Source organism: Pan paniscus, chromosome 20, assembly GCF_029289425.2.
Source record: "Pan paniscus chromosome 20, NHGRI_mPanPan1-v2.0_pri, whole genome shotgun sequence".
Classification (NCBI taxonomy): Eukaryota; Metazoa; Chordata; class Mammalia; order Primates; family Hominidae; genus Pan; species Pan paniscus.
The window spans coordinates 59,162,015-59,189,706 of NC_073269.2; the positions used below are offsets into that span (position 1 = coordinate 59,162,015).

At 42.2% G+C, this 27,692-nt stretch overlaps 1 protein-coding gene across 6 annotated transcripts; it reads right to left on the reverse strand.

The window, feature by feature from the left end:
• Positions 1-6,261: 6,261 nt before the first annotated feature.
• ZNF347 (zinc finger protein 347) lies at positions 6,262-26,732 on the reverse strand. 6 transcript variants are annotated; one of them, XM_034944508.1, is made up of 5 exons: positions 26,006-26,732; positions 20,765-20,825; positions 16,276-16,402; positions 15,716-15,847; positions 6,262-9,578 (listed from the first exon to the last, which is right to left on the reverse strand). In XM_034944508.1, exons 2-5 carry the CDS (start codon positions 20,777-20,779, stop codon positions 7,330-7,332), a joined length of 2,523 nt encoding a protein of 840 aa, XP_034800399.1. In that variant the 5' UTR covers positions 20,780-20,825; positions 26,006-26,732; the 3' UTR covers positions 6,262-7,329. The 6 variants fall into 6 exon arrangements, with proteins under 6 accessions (XP_034800399.1, XP_034800398.1, XP_024782425.2 ...); XM_034944507.3 differs by having other exon boundaries at positions 25,690-26,732; XM_024926657.3 differs by having other exon boundaries at positions 15,716-15,844; positions 26,006-26,731.
• Between the last annotated feature and the right edge of the window lie 960 nt (positions 26,733-27,692).

Genomic DNA, 27,692 nt, shown 5'->3' on the forward strand with positions numbered 1-27,692 from the left:
TGGAGTGGGCGGGGCCTGCGCAGCTTTAAGGTAAAAAAATCAGAGTTGTGTGGGCCACTTATGGTGGAAACCAAAATGTTTTCCACTTACCAAGTGGAAAACGGTTTATGTTAAAACTATTTTGCCTGCAGGTTGGACCCGATCCTGCTAGGGAGTCTCCTGCAGCTTAGCAGTCCGGGAACTGGGATTTCGGTGGGGGATCCACAACTAGCAGTGATTGGATCCATAAAAGTTACCAAAAAACAAAAATAAAGTGTCTGGAATCACTCCACTGGATTTCAAGACTACCAATATAGGAAAGGTAATAAAAATTGTGTGGTTTTGGGGCAATAAAAGACATATGGATTGATGCAATACAGTAAGAGAGTACAAAAATAGCCTCTACAGGTACTTCCAACTGATTTTTGACAAAGTTACCAAGGGAATTGAATGAAGAATTTTTAAAAACTGCTGAGGGGCTAACTTAATATCCACAGCAGGAAAGAAGTCATCTCTACTCAAACTTCACAACCGTACAGACATTAGTTCAACATTGACCATAGCCTAAATGTAAAATATCAAACCATAAAATGGTATCCTGTAGGAGACTGAAAGAAAAAATTACTCACAATAAAATCGTAAGAATCAAGAGCTTGTTCAAAAATTCTTAGCCATAGCAGCAAAAGCATGATTCATTAAAGAAAAAAAAAATCAACTGGTATTTACCAAATTAAAAACTTTTGGTCTGTGAAAGACCTTAAGACAATGAAAGAAAAGGTATTTGATATGGTTTGGCTCAGTGTCCCCATCAAATCTCATCTTCAAGTATAAACCTCAGGTGTTGAGGGAGGGACCTGGTGGGAGGTGACTGGATCATGGGGGTGGTTTTCCCCAAGCCATTCTCATGATAGTGAGCTCTCAGGAGATCTCATGGTTTAAAAATCTGTGATAGTTCCTCCTTTGATTGCTCTCTCTCCTGCTGCAAGCAAGACGTGCCTTGCTTCGCCTTTGCCTTCCTCTATGATTGTAAGTTTCCTGAGGCCTCCCTAGCCATGCGGAACTGTGAGTCAATTAAACCTCTTTTGTTTATAAATTACCCAGTCTCAGGTTGTCACAGGAGGGTTTAGGCAGTGTGAAAATGGACTAATACAGTACTGAATAATAGAAAATATTTGCCTACCATATATCTGACATAAAACTGGTATGTGGAATGTATAAAGAATCCTAGAACGACTTAAAAAAAAAAAGCAAAATAATCAAATTAGAAAATGGATAGAACTATGAAGAGACATTTCATTGAAGCAGATATACTGAGATAAATGGGCACATAAAAAGATTTCCAACATCACCATCCATCGTATCTCAGACCTCAGCATCTTCTGCTTTCTCCATGTGAACCCCTGGATGCTGTCAGAGATCATGAGAAACACAGGAGCTTCTACTGAACAGTCCAGTTGATGTGTATTAGCAACCTGTAATTGTTTTTGGAAACTAACAATGGAAACACAGATACAAAAATATTCTTAGCTCAAGAAATATGCACTTTGTCATTATTAGTGATTTTTTTTTTTTTTTTGAGACAGAGTCTTGTTCTGTCACCCAGGCTGGAGTGCGGTGGTGTGATCTCAGCTTACTGTAACCTCTACCTCCCAGGCTCAAGCGATTCTCCTGCCTCAGCCTCTTGAGTAGCTTCAACCACACGCGCCCGCCACCACACCCAGCTATTTTTTGTATTTTTAGTAGAGATGGGCTTTCACTATATTGGCCAGGCTGGTCTCCAATTCCTGACCTCAGGAGATCCACCCCCCTTGGCCTCCCAAAGTGCTGGGATTACAGGGGTGAGCTACAGCGCCTGGCCGCCACTAGAACTAACACCTCAGGTACTGGATGCCTCCTTCGAAAGATTGGATAATCGTTCTTACAGGATTATGTGGTAATGAGTGTCTCTGTCATTCATTTAGGTAAGATGCATAGGCAATAGTGATCTATAAAATATAGACTTAATTGATCTACAAAAATATAGATTTAATACAAAGTTACCACAATCACAATGATATATGAAGATAAACCATTTAAAAATTACAAGAGATATTAACAAAATAGGTATAGATGGTGAGTAAAGGACAAAAATAACTAGCATTGTTACTGTAGCATCATCATTAAAAGCTTTGTCTTTGCAACCAGACAACATGGATTCAAATCTCGATTCTGCCTCTTACTGAAATGTGACAAGATGAGTCTTTTAAAGCAGAATATGCTGAGATCTGAGATTTGATGGATGGTGATGTTGGAAATCTTTTTATGTGCCTATTTATCTCAGTATAACTGCTTCAGTGAAGTGTCTCTTCATAGTTCTACCCATTTTCTAAATATATATATTTATATATATATAGAGAGAGAGAGAGAGAGAGAGAGAGAGATGGAGTCCCGCTCTGTCACTGAGACTGGAGTGCAATGGTGGGAACTTGGCTAACTGCAACATCCGCCTCCCAGGCTCAAGCAATTCTCCTGCCTCAGTCTCCCGAATAGCTGGGATTACAGGTGCCTGCCATCACACCCAGCTAATTTTTGTATTTTTAGTAGAGACGGGGTTTCACCATGTTGATCAGGCTGGTCTTGAATTCCTGACCTCAGGTGATCCCCCCGCCTCGGCCTCCCAAAGTGCTGGGATTACAGGCATGAGCCACTGTGCCCAGCCTAATTTGATTATTTTGCTTATCTGTCCTAAGTTTCCTCACCTCTGAAATGAGAATATCATTAATACTTATTTCAGGAGCTGATGATTCAGTTGTTACACATAAAGCATTAATAACTGTGATTCTTACTCTAAATGTGATTGATATAAAATATATATGCAAAGATAAATCACTTATTAAAGAATATATATAAGTTTTTTAAAATGGAAACAAATCTAAGGGGAGTATATTAAATGGCAGCTGTCATTGCAAAAGTTGCACAAATATCATGTTTTGCTGTAAGATCCTCTGGCTCAGAAAAGAAATACCAGCCACAGTAGGAAGTTGAATTGCCTCCAGGGATTCACTGAGAGAAATTATCTCCTTTGCATAAATGATAATTAATATCTTGGGGACTCTCTTATTAACTGTATTTTCATTTACTTCTCCAGATGCTGGTTAACCTCCACACGCTTGATTTTCAAGCATCTGATCTTTGATAACTTCCATATTAAGAGACTTCATTTCACCATCTAGTATCCCTGTACTTTAATTGAACTAAAGATTTACAAGGACACTCCATTTTCCTATTTACAGAGAACCTAGTCTGTACCTGCCATTGTTTTACATATATTTTCATGTCACAAAATTTTATTTCTAAACAACACCCTCATTTATGTATTTTCTAAGTGTTCACTGGAGTAACACAGAGAAGAAATGCAGTAAACATATAATTTGGATTAAAATGTATGGAAGGAAAAAATCCTTAAAGTAAAAATCATATACAAAAACAAAAAGTCATTTTACTACTATTGGCTCATGGCCATGTAATCCTAGCACTTTGGGAAGCTGAGGCAGGAGGAATGCTTGAGGCCAAGAGTTCAAGACCAACCTGGCCAACATAGCGAGACCCCACGTCTAAAAAGAAAAAGAAAAAAAAAAGAAAAGAAGCTATGGAATATGTTACACAATACCATAAACTGAACAAGACACGAATATAACACAGCCTTTGGAAAAATGCCCTTTGGCTAAAATTGCTTGATCATATTATGTAATAAACTTTTCCACAAATTCATTTGCATTGAACTACTGTAAAAATATTTTAGGCAATTTAAACAGCATTTCACAAATATTTTCAAGAATGACGTTGTGTAATGGGCCCTATGGGTTCAGCAGAAAGGAAGAGTATTATCTACTATTATGAAGAAAGCGGAGGTCTTCCCTAACAAAGAAGTTAGAAATTTCTTTTTTTTTTTGAGAGAGTCTCACTCTATTGCCCAGGCTGGAGTGCAGTGGTGAGATCTCAGCTCACTGCAACCTCCGTCTCCCGGGTTCAAGTGATTCTCCTGCCTCAGCCTCCCTGGTAGCTAGGACTACAGGAGTGCGCCACCACACCTGGCTAATTTTTGTATTTTTAGTAGAGATGGGGTTTCACCATGTTGGCCAGGCTCGTCTTGAGCTCCTGACCTAAGGTGATCCACCTGCCTCGGGCTCCCAAAGTGCTGGGATTACAGGCATGAGCCTGTAATTTCTGGCCATGCCTGGCCAGAAATCAGAAGTTTCAAGAGTAAATATTCAGTGTTGTACTACAGTCAGTTTCCATTTTGTGATTTTTGTCTTATAACACCATTTATACCTCTGCACTCCCTCTTCTTATTCTGCCCATCTGGCCAAGCTGATAATGTCCGTGTTCCCTCCTTTGGCACTAGATGGAAGTTCAAATCACGTGTGGGATCCTCACCCCAACCCACCCTTTTATTAAAGGTTATTACCATAACACCCCAAGCAAGTTATTTATCCCTGCTCTCTCAAGCCATTTTGGACCAGTTTGGGAAGTCAATCCTGCTTCTCACAGAAAGCCTCATTATGCAATACACATTTCCCTAAAACTTCATTGTTCGGCATCATCATTTTCCATATCTAAACCAAACTGTAGATGGAGTTCAATACACTTCCTGTGGAGAGGTGACAAATTAACATTACCAAAAACATGATAAGGCTAAATTTATGAAACTTCTAGTTTACCTACGAAAACAAAATGAAATTTCCATTATATATGTTCATTTTTAAGAGGAAACTCATGAATATTAGTCTTGTCAAATTATGTGAGCATAGCATTCTTAGTGTTATTTTTGTTATTCTGCACTATTTATAATTTCATAATTTTTTTTTTTTTTGAGACGGAGTCTCACTTTCTCGCCCAGGCTGGAGTGCAGTGGCGCGATCTCGGCTCACTGCAACCTCCACCTCCTGGGTTCAAGTGATTCTCCTGCCTCAGCCTCCTGAGTAGCTGGGATTACAGGCGCATGCCACCACATCCAACCTATATATATATATATATATTTTTTTTTTTTTGGTACTTTTTAGTAGAGATGGGGTTTCACTGTGTTGGCCAGGGTGGTCTCGATTTTCTGACCTCATGATCCACCCGCCTCGGCCTCCCTAAGTGCTGGGATTACAGGTGTGAGCCACCACAACCAGCCAATATTTTTCATACAATTGTTTTTTTTGAGACAGGGTCTCGCTCTGTCACCCAGGCTGGAGTGCAATGGCGTGATCTTGGCTCACTGCAACCTCTGACTCCAGGCTCAAGTGATCCACCTGCCTCAGTCTCCCTGAGGAGCTGGGACTACAGGCATGAGCCACCCTGCCTGGGTAATATTTCTATTTTTTTTGTAGAGACAGGGTTTTGCCATGTTGTCCTGGCTGGTTCAAACTCCTGGACTCAAGTGACCCTCCTGCCTTGGGCTCTCAAAGTGCTAGGATTACAGGCATGAACCACCACACCCAGCCCATACACTTTCTATATTTGTATTTTCACTTCATGTAAATAAAGATGCATGCCATAGTTATTTAGCACACAAGCATGTAAAAATATAATACGGTATATATTCACCAACACTGTGGCAGCTTTCAGAGTGTAAGAGTATGAAAACTGCACTTTCTATGGGATTTTCATTATATCCATATAAATATTCTAAGGCAGAGGGTAGAGAGAATAATTCAAGTGCAGAGTATGATTACAGTTTCCCAAAATTGTATGTTGTTTGATTCCACAAAGAAAAAAATTGTTCTACATCCTCCAACCTAAAAGACTGAGTGTATTGTTATTATCTGCTATGAAGTATCCTACTGAGGTAGGATAAAATGATGTTGGTACAAAGAACGTGATTTGTTTATAGTTATAAGAAAACGTTGAATTTTTTTTGGCAAAACATTATGTCTGTGACACATTCTTAATAAAACTGTAGCAAAATGTAATTCAAGCAATTAGTGTGAATTCTACTAAAAAAAAAAAAGAAAACATGGTATTCTGGTTTTTCTGACCAAGCTCTCCACTCTAATAACTGTTACCTCTTCAATTTCAAAAATAAGCCTATTTTTCATCAATCTCTGCTATAAAACAGCTATTGCCATTCAGTAGAGAAAGTGGCAACCATATCCCCTGCACTATTCCTATCACATAATCAGTCACTAATAACTTATTACTTTCCTCTCATAAAAATTCCAGTGTCCTGAGGTCTTGGCCTGCTCAATGCAGGTAGAGCCTTACTTGCCTAAAACCCATGGTGTCTTTCTCTCAGAAAAGCACCCTGAACACAATCAGTATGATGATTGATATCATAGTTTTACATTATTTTCTGCCCCTAAACCATGGTCTCTCAATTGAGAGAATATTTAATTTTACAAGGCAGAGTCCTCCTTCTTCAATAAACATGGATAAAAATGATCCTCATGTAATGAAGTAAGCCTTTCCATACTGTGGTTCTTCCCCAGATAGGCACCACGAAAGGTGCTTAAGGATGCAAAATAGCCACAGATCCATAGTTCAGGTTGAAAGTCACAAACAGTAGCCTTTTTGAGAAACCTCAAACAATGGAATAAAAGATTTTATAATCTGAAGGTAAGTAGCCATTTCCAAATGTCCTTTGACCTTTGAAATATATAATGTCTTAAGTTTTACCATATTGGAACGTGTAATTATTGTGCAGTTTATCATATTAAAAGTGAATCAAAGAACTGGAGACTGAGTCACTCTTTGTATGAATCCTTACCTACAGTTACAGTCTTAGAGTAAGAGCTTCAGGATGCTCTTACACATTACATTTGTGTGGTTCCATCAAATACATAGATTTTAATGCCTGCAAAGCTGTGAGGCCTGAATAAAGCCTCTGCCACACACAGTACATTTATGTGATTTCTCATTATTATGGACTCTTGGATGTCTATTAATACTTGAATTCATGAGGAGTTTGCCACAGTCATTGCATTTTTTTTTCCCTTTAAGATGGAGTTGTGCTCTTTTTGCCCAGGATGGAGTGCATTGGCACGATCTTGGCTCACTGCAACCTCCGCCTCCTGGGTCCAAGTGATTCTCCTGCTTCAGCCTCCTATATAGCTGGGATTACAGGCGCACGCCACCAGGCCTAGCTAATTGTGTACTTTTAGTAGAAATGGGGTTTCACCATGTTGGTCAGGCTGGTCTTGAACTCCTGACCTCAGGTGATCCACCTGCCTCGGACTCCCAAAGTGTTGGGATTACAGGCGTGAGCCACTGCACCCAGCCAGTCATTGCATTTTCAAGGAATCTCTCAGGCATAAATTCTCTGATGTTGTCAAAGGAATGAATTCTAACTGCAAAAGTTACCACCTTCATTTGTAAGGTTTCTCTCCACTATGAACTCTGTGATGGCTTGCAAGGTTTGAACTCTGACTTTAGAACTTTCCACACATTACATTTGTAAGGTTTTCCAGCAGTATGGATTGTCTGATGGGTAGTTAGGCTTGAACAGATACTAAAGGGTTTCCCACACTCATATGGTTTCTCTCTGGTATGAATTCTCTGATGCCTTGCAAGTTTTGAAGTTTGACTAAAGGCTTTGCCACACTCATTACACTTGTAAGGTTTCTCTCCAGTATGAATTCCCCGATGTCTTGCAAGGTGTGAATTCTGAGTGAAGACCTTCCCACACTCATTGCATTTGTAAGGTTTTTTTCCAGTATGGATTGCCTGATGGGTAGTTAGGCTTGAACGGACACTAAAGGCTTTCCCACACTGATTACACTCATATGGTTTCTCTCCAGTATGAACTCTCTGATGCCTTGCAAGCTTTGATGTTTGACTAAAGGCTTTGCCACATTCATTACACTGGTAAGGTTTCACTCCAGTATGAACTCTCCGATGTCTTGCAAGATGTGAATTCTGAGTGAAGACCTTGCCACACTCATTACATTTGTAAGGTTTTTCACCAGTATGGATGACCTGATGGGTAGTTAGGTTTGAATGTTCACTAAAGGCTTTGCCATACTCATTATACTTGTAAGGTTTCTCTCCAGTATGAATTCGCTGATGCCTTGAAAGGTATGAATTATGCCTAAAGACCTTGCCACATTCATTACATTTATAAGGTTTCTCTCCAGTATGAATTCCCCGATGTCTTGCAAGGTGTGAATTCTGAGTGAAGACCTTGCCACACTCATTACATTTGTAAGGTTTTTCTCCAGTATGGATGACCTGATGGGTAGTTAGGCTTGAATACACACTGAAGGCTTTGCCACACTCATTACACATATAAGGTTTCACTCCAGTATGAATTCTTTGATGATTTGCAAGGTGTGAATTTTGAGTGAAGACCTTGCCACATTCATTACATTTGTAAGGCTTTTCTCCAGTATGGATGACCTGATGGGTAGTTAGGTTTGAATGTGCTCTAAAGGCTTTGCCACACTCATTACACTTATAAGGTTTCTCTCCAGTATGAATTAGCTGATGCCTTGCAAGGTGTGAATTACGCCTAAAGACCTTGCCGCATTCATGACATTTGTAAGGCTTTTCTCCGGTGTGAATTACCAGATGAATAGCTAGGCTTGAACGAACACCAAAGGCTTTGCCGCACTCATTACACTTGTAAGGTTTCTCTCCAGTGTGAATTCTCCAGTGATTTGTAAGGTGTGAATTTTGAGTGAAGACCTTGCCACATTCATTACATTTGTAAGGTTTTTCTCCACTGTGGGTTGCCTGATGGATAGCTAAGCTTGAACGAGCTCTAAAGGCTTTCCCACACTCATTACACTTGTAAGGTTTCTCTCCAGTATGAATTCCTCGATGTCTTACAAGGTGTGAATTCTGAGTGAAGACCTTGCCACATTCGTTACATTTATAAGGTTTCTCTCCAGTGTGAATTTTCTGATGTTGTGAGAGTTGTGAATTTCGACTAAAGACCTTACCACACTCATTACATTTGTAACGTTTTTCACCAGTATGGATCACCTGATGGGTAGTTAGGTTTGAACGTGTTCTAAAGGCTTTGCCACACTCATAACATTTGTAAGGTTTCTCTTTAGTATGACTTCTCTGATGACTTGCAAGGTGTGAATTTTGAGGAAAGACCATGCCACATCCGTTAGATTTGTAAGGGCTTCCCCAATTATTTGCTTTTTGCCCCTGTGTGAGTAATAAAGAAGAGATAAAATCTTTGAGATATTTCTTAGAAATGTGGGTTTTGACATTATAAGGCATTTGTTGAGGTGGTGAAACTAAGGAATTATTGTTGAAAGACTTCTCAACCTGATTACATTCATAAATTTTCCCTTCATATTGAAAAAGCTGCAGTTCAGGCAGATGTGACTGAAGGCTTAATCCAAGCTGATTTTTAATAAGCTTGTTTCTTGCATCTCTTTTATCATGTTCATCTCTTCCATGAGTGAGACTGCCTTCTTGGGTCAAAAGCACTCCTTTGTAATTTCCTTCAGCATCTCTGCATTGATACTCAAGGTCATGTGTATTTTTCTGGAGTTCCCTGAAGGAACATCCTTCAATGTCTTGGCTTTCCTGTCTTTCCAACATCACTGTTTGGAATACTTCTCCTGTATTACTCTTCCCTTTGTGTGGTAAATCTTTCATTACAAATTCGGAAGAGAGAGCTACAAGATATAAAGATCCATAGGTTTCCAATTAATTGTAGTATGTAAACAAGTATTTTACACCGAAAAACAATATTACACCGAAAAACAATATTAAACCAAAAGCAATTCTTATATTAAACAGATTTATGAAACTTCAGAACAATAATATTCAATTTTTAGGAACACAAAGGAAAGAGGATTGTTTAATAAAGAAAAGTTGATTCCATGTAATTCAAATTAATAGTATGGAAGCCTAGTTCCCAACCTACAATACTGTAGCCAGCAAAGCAATCGTTCAGTCATAAAGGAGAGAAAGTCTTCCCCAGACAAACAAAGCTAAGGGAATTTACCATGATCAGACCTGTTTTACAAGAAATGATAAAGGGAGTTCTTCAAATCCAAAGAAAATGACACAATGTAACTGTTACACTAATATTAATATCATAATCATGGTGTGCAAACCATTTATATATTTACTAAGAGGGCTGAAAGATAAAACTATTAAAAATAAGCACAACAGTTTGTTAAGTGATAGGCAGTACACAACATAAATTGCGACATAAAAAATTCAAAATGCAGGGTGAGAAGGGAACGAACATGCACAGAGGTTTTAGTTTCTTTTTTTGCAATCAAAGATAAGTTGATATTGATTTGAGATAAATTGTTAAAAGTTATAGGATGTTTTTATAAGCCTTATTTATTTTTTATTATACTTTAAGTTTTAGGGTACCTGTGCACAATGTGCAGGTTAGTTACATATGTATATATGTGCCATGTTGGTGTGCTGCACCCATTAACTCGTCATTTAACATTAGGTATATCTCCTAATGCTATCCCTCCCCCCTCCCCCCACCCCACAACAGTCCCCAGAGTGTGATGTTCCCCTTCCTGTGTCCATGTGTTCTCATTGTTCAATTCCCACCTATGAGTGAGAACATGTGGTGTTTGGTTTTTTGTCCTTGCAATAGTTTGCTGAGAATGATGGTTTCCAGCTTCATCCATGTCCCTAAAAAGGACATGAACTCATCATTTTTTATGGCTGCATAGTATTCCATGGTGTATATGTGCCACATTTTCTTAATCCAGTCTATCATTGTTGGACATTTGGGTTGGTTCCAAGACTTTGCTATTGTGAATAGTGCCACAATAAACATACGTGTGCGTGTGTCTTTATAGCAGCATGATTTATAATCCTTTGGGTATATACCCAGTAATGGGATTGCTGGGTCAAATGGTATTTCTAGTTCTAGATCCCTGAGGAATCGCCACACTGACTTCCACAATGGTTGAACTAGTTTACAGTCCCACCAACAGTGTAAAAGTGTTCCTATTTCTCCACATCCTCTCCAGCACCTGTTGTTTCCTGACTTTTTAATGATCGCCATTCTAACTGGTGTGAGATGTAAGCCTTATTTTATGGTGACCACAAAGTAAAAGCCTGTAATAGACATATTAATAATAAAAAGCAATGAATTAAAACATACTGCCATTTTGTTACTTCTTTTCTAATTGTTTTCTAACTTCTCTCTTGCTTTCTTTCTTACTGTCTTCCTTTGTGTTTAAGTGATTTTCTCTGGTAGTATAAGTCCTTACCTATCAATAATTACATTAAATAGAAATGGACTAAATTCTCCAATTACAAGAGAGAGGCCTGCTGAATGGATTATAAAACATACAGCTAACTATATGTTGCCTACAACAAACTCACTTCACCTATAAGGATACATGTAGACAAAAAGTGAGGGGATGGAAAAAGATATTTCATGGAACTAGAAATCAAAAAAGAGCAGTAGTAGGTATACTTAGATAAAATAGACTTTAAGTCAATAAGTGTAAAAAGAGACAAAGTCAGTATATAATGAGAAAAGGATCAACTTAGCAAAAGGATATAATAAATACGTACACACCCAAATATGTAAAGCTAATGTTAATAAATCTAAAGGGACAGACAGGTAGCAATACAATAATATTAGGGGACTTCAAAACACAATTTTTGGTAATGAATAGGTCATCCAGGCAGAAAACCAATAAAAAAAAAATTAGAGTTAAAATATACTGCAGACTAAATGGACCTAAAAAAAGACTTTTTAAATTTTTTTTCTATTTTAAACAGATGGGATCTCCCTGTGTTGCCCAGGCTGTGGTCCATTGCCTAGTCACAGGTGAGTTCACAGTGCACTGCAGCCTTGAACTTCTGGCCTTAAGCATTCCTCTCTCCTCAGCCTCCCAAGTAGGTAAAATTACAGGTATGTTCCATGCCCTAACAGACGTTTACAGACCATTTTATCCAGCTGTTGCAAAATACATATTCTTCTCATCAGCACATGGATTATGCTTCAGGATAGATTATATGTTAAGACACCAAACAAGTCTCAATAAATTCAAAAAAGTCAAAATTGTATCTAGTATCTTTTCTGACCACAATAAAATAACACTAGAAACCAACAAGAAGAGCCTCAGAAGATACACAAACATGGCTGGGCGTGATGGCTCACACCTGTAATCCCAGCACTTAGGGAGGCCAAAGTTGGGCAGATCACCTGGCGTCAGGAGTTCAAGACCAGCCTGGCCAACATGGTGAAACCCTGTTTCTACTAAAAACACAAAAATTAGCCAGGCGTGGTGGCACACGCCTATAATCCTAGCTACTCGGGAGGCTGAGGCAGGAGAATTGCTTGATCCCAGGAGGTGGAGGATGCAGTGAGCCAAGATTGTGCCATGCACTCCAGCCTGGGTGACAGAGCAAGAGTCTGTCTAGAAAAAAAAAAAAAAAAAGAAGATACACAAACACATGGAAATTAGACAACATATTCCTGAACAGCCATTGAGTTAATGAAGAAATTAAGAAGGAAATAAAACATTTCTTTTTTTTTTTTTTTTTTTTTTGAGATAGGGTCTTGCTCTGTCACCTACACTGGAGTGCAATGGTGTGATCTCAGCCCACTGCAACCTCCACTTCCTGGGCTCAAGCAATCCACCCACCTCAGCCCCCCAAGTAGCAGAGACCACAGGCACACACGACCATGCCCAGCTAATTTTTGTATATTTTACCAAGACAGAGTTTGGACATGTTGCTCAGGCAGGTCTCAAACTCCTGAGCTCAAGCAATCCGCCTGCCTCAGCCTCCTAAGGTGCTGGGATTCCAGGCATGAGCCACCATGCCTGGCTAAAAATTTCCTGAAACAAATTAAAATGCAAAACAGCACAATCTATAGGATACAGAAAAAGCAGCAAAAAGAGGAAAGTTTGTAGCAATAAACACCTATATCAAAAAAACAGTAAGTCAACAAATAAAGCACCTAATGATACAACTCAAGGAACTAGAAAAGCAAGAACAAACCAAACCCAAAAGTAGTAGAGGGAAAGGAATAATAAAGATCACAGTAGAACTAACCAAAATAAAGACTAAAAAAAAATCTAAGATCAATAAAATGAAAAGTAGGATTAAAAAAAAAATTTTTTTTTTTTTGAGATGGAGTTTTGCTCCTGTTGCCTGGGCTGGAATGCAGTGGCATGATACCAGCTCACCATAACCTCTGCCTCCCGAGTTCGAGAGATTCCCCTGCCTCAGCCTCCCAAGTAGCTGGGATTACAGGCATGTGCCACCACGCCCGGCTAATTTTGTATTTTTAGTAGAGATGGGGTTTCTCCATGTTGGTCAGGCCGGTCTTGAATTCCCAACCTCAGGTGGTCCACCCACCTTAGCCTCCCAAAGTGCTGGGATTACAGGTGTGAGCCACCGCGCCCGGCCTAAAAAAATTTTTTTTTAGAGATGGGGTCTACCTCTCTCACACAGGCTGGAGTACAGTGGCCCAGTCATAACTCACTGCAGCCTTGAACTCCTGGGTTTAACTGATCCTCCTCCCTCAGCCTCCCAAGTAGCTGGGACTACAGAAACGCACTACCATGCTTGGCTAATTTTTGTTTTATTTTTAGAGATGGGGTCTCTTTCTATGTTGCCCAGGCTGGTTTGAACTCCCCGCCTCAAGCAATTCTCCTTTCTCAGTCTCCCAAGTTCCTGGGATTACAGGCCTGAGGCACCATGCCTAGCTTGAAAAGTAGGTTTTTCTAAAAGATAAGCAACATCGACAAACTTTTAGCTAAACTGAAATAAAAGGTGGGGGGAGGTACACCCAAATTAATAAAATCAGAGACAAAACAGAAAACATTAGAACTGATACCATAGATACACAAAGGACCATTAGGGACAATTATGAACAACTACATACAAATTTAAAAACCTAGAAGAAAGGGATACATTTCTGGACACATACAACCTATCAAGATTGAAACATGAAGAAATAGAAGACCTGAAGACACTAATAACAAAATTGAAGCTGGAAAAAAAAAAAAATTTCATGTAGAAGAAAAGCCCAGGATTGAATGGATTCACTGCTGAATTCTACCAAACACTTGAAGAAGAACTAATACTGGCTAGGCATGTTAGCTCACGCCTGTAATCCCAACAGTTTGGGAGGCTAAGATGGGAGGATTGCTTGATGCCAGAAGTTTGAGAGCAGCCTGGGAAACACAGCAAGACCTCAGCTCTACTAAAAAATAAAAAAGGATTTGGCCAGGCACGGTGGCTCACGCCTGTAATCCCAGCACTTTGGGTGGTTGAGGCAGGTGGATCACCTGAGGTAAGGAGTTCAAGACCAGCCTGGCCAACATGGTGAAACCCCAACTCTACTAAAAATACAAAAATCAGCCAAGTGTGGTGGCACACGCCTGTAATCCCAGCTACTTGGGAGGCAGAGGCAGGAGAATCATTTGAACCTGGGAGGCAGAGGTTGCAGTGAGCCAAAATTACGCCACTGCATTCCAGCCTGGACAAGAGAACGAGACTGCATCTCAAAAACAAACAAACAAACAAACAAAAAAACACAATTAGTTGGGCATGGTAGTGTGTGCCTGTAACCCCAGCTACTGGGGAGGATGTGGAGGGAGGGTCAGTTGAGCCCAAGAGTCTGAGTTTGCAGTAAGGTATGATTGTGCCACTGAACTCCAGTCTGGGTGAGATAGAGAGAGAGAGACTATCTCAAATAATAATAATAATAAAGAAAGAAAAGAAAAAATAAAGAATACTAATTCTACTCAAACTATTTCAAAAATTGAAGGCAGCACATATTTCCAAACTCATTTTATCAGGCCAGCATTACCCTGATACCAAAAAGCAGACAAGGACACCACAACAAAAAGAAAACTATAGGCCACTACCCCTGATGAATATACATGCAAAAATCCTTGACAAAATAGAATTCAACAACACATTAAAAAGACATTCACCATGATCAAGTGGGATCTATTCCAGGAATGCAAGGATAGTTTAATACACACAAATCAATTAATGTGATTCATCACATCAACAGAATCAAAGACAAGAAGCATATTATCATTTCAATAGATGCTGGGAAATGACTCAATAAAATCATTATCTCTTCCTAATAAAAAGTCTCAATAACTTGGGTACAGAAAAAACATACCTAAGCATGATAAAAGCCATATATGACAAATCCAGCGGGAATGTACTAAATAAGAAAAAACTGAAAGCCTTTCTGCTAAGATCTGAAAGACAAGGATGTCCACTTTCACTACTTCTATTCAACATAGCATTGATGTTCTAGCCAAAGCAATTAGGCAAGAGAAAGAAATAAAAAGCATACAAATTGAAAAGGAAGAAGTCAAAATATACTTCTTTGCAGATGACATGATTTTATATTTAGAAAAACCTAACAACTCCACTAAAACACTCTTAAAATTTAGCTAACTATATAGAATTTGGATCTGTAAGACTGAGAACTGGGCATCAGATAGAATCAACTACAGAAGGAAACACCAAAGGAGATGAAATAACCCTTTTGTAACAGCCCTCCCTGTGCCACACGGAGTCAAGGAACCAGAGTTCTCAGAAGCTAGAAAACAGTGTTGTCCATCATGATAAAGACTTTGCCTTTGTCTGAGCTGCAGCACCACTGGAAGGTGAAAGGATAAACTAGTACAAGTCTAAAGGATAGACAAAAGGGGGCAAATAAAGATTTCTGTTCTGAGGTCACAGAATTCAAACTTCTGTTTTCCCACAGAACTCTCAGATTTGCATAGAGTTTCCCAAACACTATTTAATAAACGGCATTTTCTCTACCCATCTGAACTCTTACCTGTGATCACAGCTTTGATCCATTCCCATCCATCTGGGTTTCTTGCTATTTGTACTTGGCTCTCCACAGTGAAAGGCTCCTTCCCTTGCTCCAACATAGAGATAATACTGAGGTCAAAACAAGAGATTCCTGCTTATGAAAAGAAAGGAAAACAATGGGCTGTAGATTTTCCAGAGTCCCAGTCCTATGTTTACATGAGGAGGGAGGACTTTACAGCTGTATCTAAAAAAACACTTCAAAAATTCATCCACTAAATGCTTCTTTATAAATTGTTAGGAAACACTATAATATGCAAATATATAGCTCTCATCCCAAAACCACTGAATCAAAGCATGGGGATAGAAAACAGGGAATTGGATATTTTAAAAGTCCTGAAACCCTCCAGTGACATCAGGAAGAGGAAAATTAAAATCCAGTTTCCACATTATGGAGATTTTCATTTTTCAGTCAACACAGCTTCAGTCTCAGCCAAGCAATGCAGGAGCTCCCAGGAGACCCACATGGAAAATGAAAAGATACACAGGGGCAGATCCTGACTTCTGCAAGAAAGTCATCCTCACCCAGGGAGGCCAGGTTCCTATAATTCTCCAACATCACGTCCCTGTACAAAGTCCTCTGAGCGGGGTCCAGGCATGTCCACTCCTCCTGAGAGAATTCTATAGCCACATCCCTGAATGTCACCTGTCCCTAAAATGAAAAACACATCCACCAGGGGGATATAAGGAAAAGCTCCAATCTTCACATAAAATGAGAAGACAGAATAGATTAAACTGAAGTAAGTGGGCCGATATCCAAGTTGTGATATAATAAAATATACATATGGTCTTCATCCCCCTTTCCTGACATACATCTCACTTGGAATCTCTGGAGTGATAAGTGCCTTTGTAAGCTAATGAGATGACTGGTGGCTGGAGGCCCCAAGATAGTTTCAGAATGGCGGGTTGGTCACCAGAAAGACCAAGGCTGGATTACAGAGTTGGGACTTCGAGCCCCATCCCCCAACTTACCCTGAGGGGATGGGGGCTGAAGGCTCAGCTGATCACCAGTAGCCAAAGATGTAAGCAATCATGCCCACTTAATGAAGCCCCCATAATAACCGGAAAGGACAGGGCCTGAACAAGCTTCAGGATAGGGAAACACATGGAGGCTCTGAGGACACCGCCACCGACCCCCACCAAAGACAGCACTCAGCCTCCCAAGTAGTTGGGATTACAGGCATGCACCACCACGCCATGCTCCTTCTCCCATACCTTACCCAACAGACTGCTTACATCTGGCTGTTCATCTGTATACTCTGTAATATCCTATATAATAAATGGGTCAATATAAATAAAGTGTTTCCCTGATTTCTCTGAGCCATTCTAGCAAATTAATCAAACCTGAGGAGGGGGTCACGGGAATTCATGATGTATAAGCCAGTCAGTGAGAAGCAGAGACCATCTGTGTTTGCAACTGGCATTGAAGTGGGCACACTCTTGTTGGATTGAGCCCTCAACCTGTGGGATCTGATGCTATGTCCAGGTAGACAGTGTCAGAATTGAACTGAATAGGAGGTCACTCAGCTGGTGTCCAGTGCAGAATTGCTCGCTTGGTGTGTGTGGGAAAACCCAGGACATCTGGGATCACAGATGTGTTTTCCGTTGTGAGAGTACAGTAGGAGAAACTGGGTCTGTTTTCACCACATCCTCACACACACAGGTATTTTTGGGCAGAATGTTTCCTTAATTCTGTCTTCTTATACTCTTCTACAAGAGGTTATGATAGTCTTTAAATCAGTGTTGATTTCTCAGTTTTGTAGACAATACAAAAAATACACAAATATACAAATAAAAAACCAACACCGGGTTATCTTTATTGAAGTGCTATATATTATGTCTAACACACCAAGTGATATTCAGTATTTAGATGATCTAGAGCATGAGTGATGTCTTAAGAGATGAAAATGTGTACAGTGACTTTAAAGAAAGGACAGAATCTAAAAACTGTGATCATCGCAATAACAATGACAGATGTTTCTGAGCACTTCCCAAGTGCAAGGCATTATTCTATTTATTTATTTATTTACTTACTTATTTTTTTGAGACAGAGTCGCTCTATCACCCAGGCTGGAGTGCAGTGGCATGATCTCAGTTCACTGCAACCTCTGCCTCCTGGGTTGAAGCGATTCTCCAGCCTCAGCCTCCCAAGTAGCTGGAATTACGGGCACCCACCACCACACCCAGCTAATTTTTGTATTTTTAGTAGAGATGGGGTTTCACCATGTTGACCAGGCTAGTCTCAAACTCCTGACCTCAGATGATCCACCCGCCTTGGCCTCCTAAAGTGCTGGGATTACAGGCGCAAGCCACCGTGCTCAGTCTGGCATTATTCTAAATAAATGTCCTGCATGTACTAACTTGTATATGAATATGATAGCCCATGAGAGAAAGATCTGTTCCCATCTTACTAGCAGATAAATGTATATGACAGACACTCTAAGAAACTTGCGTCAAGACAAAGAGCTAAAATGTCAGAGCAAGCATCTGAATCCAGGTGTCTGGGAATAAGAATTAAACCTAAAGAATCAAATAGTTGGCCAGGCGTGGTGGCTCATGCCTATAATCCCAGCACTTTGGAAGGTCGAGGCAGGCAGATCACGAGGTCAGGAGATCAAGACCATCCTGGCTAACATGGTGAAACTCCGTCTCTACTAAAAAAATACAAAAAAATTAGCCAGGCATGGTGGCGGGCACCTGTAGTCTCAGCTACTCAGGAGGCTGAGGCAGGAGAATGGCATGAACCCAGGAGGCGGAGCTTGCAGTGAACCGAGACTGCGCCACTGCACTCCAGCCTGGATGACAGAGCGAGACTGTCTAAAAAAAAAAAAAAAAAAAAATCAAATAGTTAAGTAAAAGAACATGAAAAGGATCTAAATGAGCAAAGTTGAAACAAGTTCATGAATAACAACATGGAACTTCATAAAAGGTAATTACATATATACACACATCTATTTATGCCCATAATATGTAACTATTCTTACTATTAAATCATTAATGTGATAGCTGAGAACAAATTTAAGGACACAGAAAATATTTAAGATACAATTTGAATTGCTAAAAAACACAAAACTTATTTAAAATCATGATGTGTGGGCTGGGTGCAGTGGCTCACACCTGTAATCCCAGCACTTTGGGAGGCCAAGGTGGGCGGATCACGAGGTCAGGAGTTCGAGACCAGCCTGACCAACATGGTGAAACACCATCTCTACTAAAAATACAGAAATTAGCCGGGTGTGGTGGTGGACATCTGTAATTCCAGCTACTCAGGAGGGTGAGGCAGGAGAATCGCTTGAACCCGGGAGGCAGAGATTGCAGTGAGCCGAGATTGCACCACTGCACTCCAGCCTGGGTGACAGAGTGAGACTCTGTCTCAAAAAAAAAAAAAAAAAATCATGATGTGTGCTTAATAAAAAAACACGCACTCACGTCACATATACACAGTTTAGTAATAACAACAGTGAAAAGGTAAAACATCCACTCTGTCCTCATTCAGAGAAGGCTCCAATAAAGATGTAGAACGAGCTATACATCTTTCCTAACATGAAAACATGTAAATTTTCAAAATTTGCAGGCTAAAATGTCACAACAAAACATTCACTGAAGGGCCAGGCATGGTGGCTCATGCCTGTAATCCCAGCGTTTTGGGAGGCCAAGGTGGGCTGATCACTTCAGGTCAAAAGTTTGGGACCAGCCTGGCCAACATGGTGAAACCTTGTCTCTACTAAAAATATAAAAACTAGCTGGGCATGGTGGCATGCAACTGTAGTCCCAGCTACTTTGGAGGCTAAGGCGAAAGAATTGCTTGAATCCGGGAGGTAGAGGTTGCAGTGAGCCGAGATTGCACCACTCCAGCCTGGGCAACAGAGTGAGACTCTGTCACAAAATAAATAAATACAATAAATAGAATATTTAATAATTGGTAAAACAGGCCGGGCGCAGTGGCTCACGCCTGTAATCCCAGCACTTTGGGAGCCCGAGGCAGGTGGATCACGAGGTCAGGAGTTCGAGACCATCCTGGCTAACACAGTGAAACCCCGTCTCTATTAAAAATACAAAAAATTAGCCGGGCATGGTGGCGGGCGCCTGTAGTCCCAGTTACTTGGGAGGCTGAGGCAGGAGAATGGCGTGAAAGCAGGAGGCGGAGCTTGCATTGGGCTGAGATCATGCCACTGCACTCCAGCCTGGGCGACAGAGCAAGACTCCGTCTCAAAAAAAATAAAATAAAAATAATAATTGGCAAAACAAGAACATGGTTCTACCCTCTCTAATGGGAAAGAAGTTCTGCTCCTATCACCGAACAAAATAATAACCACTCTCACCTAGCACCAGTTGCACAAGGGTCCCTGCAGAAACACCAGTCTCCATTGTATGGGTTTTCTGAAAATAGTTCAATGATTCTCCTGCATTTTCCATTTAGGTTGATTTCATGTATTAAAATAGATGATGGGATGAAAGAACCCTCTGTCACTGATGTCTGTCAGTCTAAAATTCCCATTCCATTCCCAGTCATTAATAAGAGTTTGGGGTTAGAAACACAGTGACTCACTTGGTGAGCTTCAAATGTAATGTAAATGAGCCAGAAAAATTTCCCCTTATTAGCCTTATTTTACATCATTTAGCAAGTATTTGTGCACATTAACACGTGACTTCCACGTGCAGCTGCTCTCATCCTGCTCCACAGAGAGTTGACAGTGCATCCAGATGTGGCCCCTGAACAATCCCTGCTGCCCAACAGCACTGACACCATGGGACCCTCACCCCGTCTCCATCCATGTCTGGGTGTGAGCCCTTCCCAGGACCATGCCCAGTGCAGCCTCTTCCCAAGTTCATGTCACTGGGTCACGAGAGACGGAATCTAAGCGAGATGAGAGGGACTGAGGGAAGGCACGCGTAAGTGCGAGCAAACCTGTCAGGCAGGACGCTTCAGACTCAGAAAAGATTCCCAACTTCAAAGAATGACATTTCAAGAAGAAATAAGAGACAGAACAATCCACTGATAATATTACCTTACCTGGGTGAGAGCCATGCCTGACTTGTCTTTCTTTCCTCTTCCTCTTCTTCAAGGGTTCTTCCTTAGGTAACAGGAAAGTGCCTTTAGAAGTCAATATTGAATATCCAAAGTGTGCTGTTTATTGCTCAGAATCAACACATCCCCTTCCTATGCCACAATCACACACACACAGGGAAGACCTCACCCTGTGGAAAGATGGTCTCAGCTGCCCACTGCACCAGGGCAATGCAGGGACAAGAAGCTCCTATGAGAAGATTAATAAGTGAGTTTCTGACCCCTTTCTTCAGAACCCGCTCTCCTCCTGGAGAAGCCCACACACACGCTGCAGCAATTGGGAGCTGGGCTGGACTGAGCTCCCCCATTCAGGGCACAGACCAAGCCCTGACCAAACCCCATGCAGAGAACAGCCTCCCTCACCTCTCTGTGCATTGCAGGCCAATCTCAGGCCTCAGAAACAAAAGGTAGAGGCTGAACGTGGTGGCTCACACTATAATCCTAGCACTTTGGGAGGCTGAGGCAGAAAGATCAGTTGAGGCCAGGAGTTCAAGACCAGCCTAAACAACATAGTGAGACCCCATTTCTCTTAAAAAAAAAAAAAAGTAATAAATTTAGCCAGGCACGGTCACTCACGTCTTGTAACCTCAGCACTTTGGGAGGCCTAGATGCAGGATCTAGAGTTCACAGGAGAGGCCTGCAGGTGACATGAAGCTGTGCAGGTGGGGTTCAAAGCCATGAACTGAGTTGATAAGGAAAGGCAATGAGTGTGGACAGAGAAAAAAGTGGCTGGAGGACTAAGCCCACGTTCAGAGAACAGAAAGTTCTGGAGACACAAGAAGAGGAAAGCATAATGTGATTAGGGAGGCAACAAGAAAATTACAACAAATAGATGTGTAAAGCTTAACGGGATGTCCTAAAAGCCAAGAAAATAGAAGAGAAAGTGAGCAACTGTGCCACATGCTACTGATAGGAATGGAAAGATGACAGGAAATTAAACAGTGAATTTCAAATGGATCCATCACTGGTAAATGAAAAAGAAAGGATCAGTGGAATGTTGGGTATGAGAGCTTGATTCAAGCAAGAGTTCAAGCAAGGACTGAAGGCAAGAATTGAACATAAAGTAAAAAAAAAAAAAATTGTAGTGTATTGTGCTCTTAAATGGAGCATAGAAGAGGAGTACTTACTACAGACTGAAAGGTAGTTTAGAGTTTTGTTTTGTTTTTTTTTGAGATGAAGTCTCACTCTTGTCACCCAGGCTGGAGTGCAATGGTGTGATCTCAGCTCACCGTAACCTCCGCCTCCCAGGTTCAAGCGATTCTCCTGCCTCAACCTCCAGAGTAGCTGGGATCACAGGCGCGTGCCACTATGCCTGGCTAATTTTTGTATTTTTAGTAGAGACGTGTTTCACCATGTTGGCCAGGCTGGTCTCGAACTCCTGACCTCAAGGGATCCACCTGCCTTGGCCTCTCAAAGTGCTGGGATTACAGGCGTCAGCCACCGTGCCTGGCCAATTTAGAGTATTTTTTGTTTTAAAGATGGAGCGTAGAAGAAAAAAAGACTTTATTCTGTGTGTGTGTGTGCGTGTGTGTGTGTGTTTGTTTTTTGTTTTTGAGACAGGGTCTCACTCTGTTGCCCAGGCCAGAGTGTGACAGCATGAACATGGCTTACTGCAGCCTCAAGCTCTCATGTTCAAGCGATTCTCTCACCTCAGCCTTGCAAGTAGCTGGGAGCGCAGGTGCAAGCCACCACATCCAGCTTATTTTTTTCTATTTTTCGTAGAGACGGAGTCTTGCTATGTTGCCCAGGCTGGTCTCGAACTCCTGGACTCAAGCAATCCTCCCACCTTGGCCTCTGAAAGTGTTGTGATTACAGGTGTAAGCCGCTGTGCCCAGCCCTGTGTACGTGTCTTAATGGAGAACACCACTCCCTGGGTACAGGGATGAATTCCCTTGAAGTTAAAATTTTGAAAGCTTTACAGATTGTGAAGGAAAAAAAAAGTTAAAATTGATGGCACGCATATTGTCCTGAGACTGTGAGTGAGGCTGGTACATGGTACACAATTGCAGGGCCAGCAGCAGCCAGAAGCAGGAACAGGCCATTCCCAGTCACGACTGAGTAGAGATCACAGGTCCTGACAGGTGGGTGGGCCACTTGGAGGTCTTTTCCTTTAGTCTTTGAGACAGGAAAAAACCCAACTCTACATTCTGCTCTCACACTAAACACAGAATACTTCACCTCTAGTCACCAAAATGTGTGTGTGGCTTTTCCCACAATGACCAGGGGACTCCCAGGGGACTCCCAGCTCAGGGGGGTGAGGCGGAGGTCCTACAATTTCATTCAACTCTGACATTATCTACAAGACAGCATGGGCCGGGCACAGTGCTCACGCCTGTAGTCCCAGCACTTTGGGAGGCCAAGGCAGGAGGATCACTTGAGGCCAGGAGTTAGAGACCAGCATGGCCAACATGGCAAAACCTCGTCTCTACTAAAAATACAAAAATTAGCTGGGTGTGGTGGTGCACACCTGTAATCCCAGCTACTTGGGAGGCTGAGGCAGGCAGGAGAATCGCTTGAACTCGGGAGGCAGAGGCTGCCTTGAGCCAAGATTGCGCCACTGCACTCCAGCCTGGACAACAGAGCGAGACTGTTTCAAAAAGAAAAAAAAAAAAAGACTGCATGACGAGGTGCTACAGGTTCAGAGCTCAGTCTAAAACTGCCCCCCACTTCAGACACAGTATGCCAGTGGTAACTGTCACTTATACTTTTGAGTGACCTGATAAATACTGTGGTTCTCTTAACCCCTCCTCGGCTTTGATTAACTTTCTAGGACAGCTCTTCCTTCTGACTGTTCATCTGTATCTTCTGTAATATCCTTCATAACAAATGTGTAAACTAAGTGAAGTGTTTTCCCTGAGTTCTTTGAGCCGCCCTCACAAATTAATAGAACCTGAGGTGGTGGGGAGGGGGATGTCAAGGGAATCCCCAATGTGTAGCTGGTCGCTCAGAAGTTCAGGTACCAACGGGAGACTTACAACTGGCACCTGATGCGGGGGCAATTTCGTGGAACTGAGCCTCAATCAGTGGGATCTGATGCTAACTCCAGGTAGACAGTTTCAGAATTGAGTTAAACTATAGGACACTCAGTTAGTGTCTGATAGAGAATGGGTTGTTGGTGGGAGAAATCCGCACACATTTTCGTGAGTGGAGGCGAGACACTGTGTAGAATGTGCCCTGTTGTACTGAGTGTCACAGGAAAGAAAATCAAAGGAAAAATATTTTTTCCTCTTAGTTCATACACTCACCCACACCCTACCCTATTCCAGGAAAAGGGAAGTGGGTGGACTCAAAACTAAATGAGCGAAGTCACTGCCCTCTGGTTTGAATAGTGATTGCAAATGAAGCTATACCCTAATACTAATAATTGTCAAATGCACATCTTATGCATTTTACATAAAGGAGTTTCTTCCATTCTCATTTGCAACTGCATAATTTAAGTAAACGTATTTTAAATGTGTTGCATTATTATAAACCCAGAAACCAATGTCACAATGTCATCATCACATCTAATCAACGCACCACTCACCTGGACTCAGGGTCCCTCTCTTGCTTCCATACTGTGTGTTTCCCTCCCTCATCCTCTACATAGCTCTCATCCTCACATTAGCTTATTTTTTATTTTCTGTGTTTTTCCCCTGGTTCTTTGCGCGTCGTTTTGAGCCCCTCTCATCTCCTGCTATTTCTCCCCTTCTTCCTCCGCTTGCACCTGTTCTGTCCCATTCTGGGGCCTTGTTTCAACTCTGATTCCTCTTTCTCCCCAATCTTTTCATTGTCCCCAGTCTCCATATATTTCTGCCTCTTTCTTCTCCCATCTCTGCTCCCTCTGTTGAATCTCCTCTTCCCTTCTACACCTCTTGCCCCACTCTCTGGCACCCCCGGATCCCAGGCCTCCCCCTGCTGTGGTTCTCCTTCTGCCCTCCTCGTCACCGGCTGTCCCCTCTTGCTGTCCCAGCACCACGCTGCTTGTCTGCCCTGGTTCCAAATCCCTCCTCCTCTCCCGGACTCTGTCTGAGGAGCCTCCCACTTTCTGGCCCTCTCCCTACCTTGCTGTCCTTCATCTCTCTGGACATCGAGCTTTTCTCTACATTTCCCCAGTCGCTTTTCTCCTTCTGCCTTCTCAGCTCCTTCTCTTACCATCTGCAAATCCCTCGCCCATCCTCTACTTTGCCATCTGTTTACGGGTTTCCCTCACTCTTTCCTCTCAGTTTTTCTACTTCTCTCTCTGTCTCTGCCCCTTTCTCTACCTGCTAATCCCCTTGGTCCACACATTCACAGGAGGGTTTGGACTAAGACGCCTGCATCTTGGAGGAGCGCATTTTCCAGGGGCTGGAGCTGGGCAGGCAAGAACACCGGGTGTCACAGGACAGGCCCCGGGCACCTCCCCAGCGCGGGCTCAGGAGAAGCGGTGACTGCGAAGGGGAGGCCTGGGGAGCAGCAGGGCCCGACACGAGGAGGAGGGAGGTGGGGGGCGAGGGCGCCTTAGGAGAGGGGTGGGGTCTGCAGGATGCCAGGACCAGGCAGAGGCGCGGCCTCCCCGGTACCGGGGCTGAGGAGCTGCGCTCCAGGGGCCGACGAGGGCGAGGCTGGGAGGCGCCCAGGGCGGGAATCCACCTCGCGGGTGAGGACTTTAAAAAGCCCGGGGCGGGAGGAGGGGTCAGGAAAGGGTTTTAAGCGGGAGGAAGACGCGAAAGGCCGGGGACAGGGAGAAGCCTCAGAGCGACTTCAACCCAAAGAGAAGCGACTCCGAACCCACACCGCGAGTCAGCTGGGGTGGAGGGCGCGGTGCGGGGATCTTAAGTTCTGTAGCTGCCGGGCGCAGTGGCTCACGCCTGTAATCCCAGCACTTTGGGAGGCCGAGGCGGGCGGATTACCTGAGGTCAGGAGTTCGAGATCAGCCTGGGCAACACGGTGAAACCCCGTCTCTACTAAAAATACAAAATTAGCCGGGCGTGGTGACACATGCCTGTAATCCCAGCTACTCGGGAGGCTGAGGCAGGAGAATCGCTTGAACCTGGGAGGCGGAGGATGCGGTGAGCCGAAATCGCCTGGACAACAAGAGTAAATCTCCGTCTCACCAAAAAAAAAAAAAAGAAAGAAAAAAAAAAAGGTCTGTAGCGAGCCCGGGAACTGGCTGCGGAAACGGGGCACGGCGGTTCGCAAGTTTAATCCATACTGAGGGACACTCACGCTCGGCGGCGTCACCTGCACCCAACACGATCCGCTTCCGGAACTGCAGAAAACTGCGCGTGCGCGGAAAAGAGCCCGGGCACTCTGGGGGCGGGGCCTGGGGAGAGGCGGAGTCTGCGGACGAAACGCTGGGGCGGAGCTGGGGCAGGCGAGCCAGGGGCGGGGTCTGCGCTTCCCTCAGCCTCCCTAGCTCGCAGTCTCATTTTTCCCGGTTTGGAAACCCTGGAGTGTTCACCATGTCCCCGGGAGCACCGTTCCAATTTGAAGCAGTTTTAAGGTGAAAGAATAGACTTACGTGGACCACTTATGATAGAAACCAAAATGATTTCCTCTTACCAAGTTGAAAACGGTTTATGTTAAAATTGTTTGCCGGCGGGTTGGACCCAGTTCTGCTAGGGAGTCTGCTGCAGCTCAGGAACGGGGATCTGGGAATCGGGGATCTCGGTCTGGGAACTGGGATCTTAGTGGAGGATCCACGAGGCACGGCGATTGGATCCAGCAATTCCTGCAATTAAAATGTATTTAATTTAACTAAAATGTCTGGAAATTATCTCTGAGGATGATTCAAAGTAGAATGGGAAATGCAGCATCCTACCTGGACGGATATGCAATTTAATGCAGTAGCCCAACAGAACCTCCTTTGCATTTCAAATCCCCATTCTCCCCAGTGGAAGAGTCAAGCCTGTGCTCAATTCATGGGAAGGTTAAGGCCGATAAGTTAGATCACCAAGGGCTGCTTTATTGTTCTTTAAAACATATATTTTTGTAAAGATGGGAGTCTCGGCCCAGGCTGGTCTCCAACTCTTGACCTCAAGCAATCCTCCTGCCTGGGCCCCCAAAATTGCTGGGATTACAGGAGTGAACTACTGTGCCCAGTCAACTACTGATTTAAACCATGTGAATTTTTAAAAACTAGAGATAAACTGCATTATTTTTGCTTATATTCGTTATTCCGTTCCACACTTGAAATGACTTAACCACAAACAACTTTGACATAATGTTTTTTGCATCAAAATATGCTTAAGTCAATAATTTCTAAATATCCTGTAATTTCAATTTCACTTTATGGGCATTCTGAAGGGAACTTGACACAGTACTTTTTATTTTAAAATTGTAATCTATATTGGGTCTTTTTTTTGTTTCCTGTTTCTTAATGTTCTATCAGATGTGGATAACAGAGTGTGGAAAATAGTCACCACATGACAATTGGATTTATTTTCGCCTAAAGAATAGTTTTCCAGTATTTCTAACGTATCATCCCAGCACATTCACTGAACTAAAGACTCACAGGGATACCCTTTTTTCATGTTTATAGAGAACCTAGTTTATACCTGCTATTGTCTTATGTACATTTTCATGTCACACAATTTTATCTCCAAACAACACGCTTATTTATATACACCGTATAGTTTTCACTTTAACAAAATATTAAACGTTTCATCTGGGTTACAATATATGAAAGAAAAAAATAAAAGGAAAAATCATATTAAAAAATAAAAAGTAATTTTACTACAATTGAACATAAACCATGAAATATATTGCTCAATACCATAAACTGAAAATAACATTTCCATAGCCTTTGGAGAAATGCCCTTAATCATATTAAGGCATTAATATGCTGCTTAATCATATTTATTATGTAAGAAACTTTTCCACAGATTTTCACTGAGTTAGTATAAAAACATCT

Bases quoted from the DNA above. Each gene is read 5' to 3' on its own strand.
- ZNF347 (XM_034944508.1), bottom strand. The intron at 15,848-16,275 runs GTGAGGATGACT...TCTTTTCATAAG, and splicing joins TAGGAACCTGGCCTCCCTGG to CAGGAATCTCTTGTTTTGAC. The intron at 9,579-15,715 runs GTAAGAGTTCAG...TATATCTTGTAG, and splicing joins GATCAAAGCTGTGATCACAG to CTCTCTCTTCCGAATTTGTA.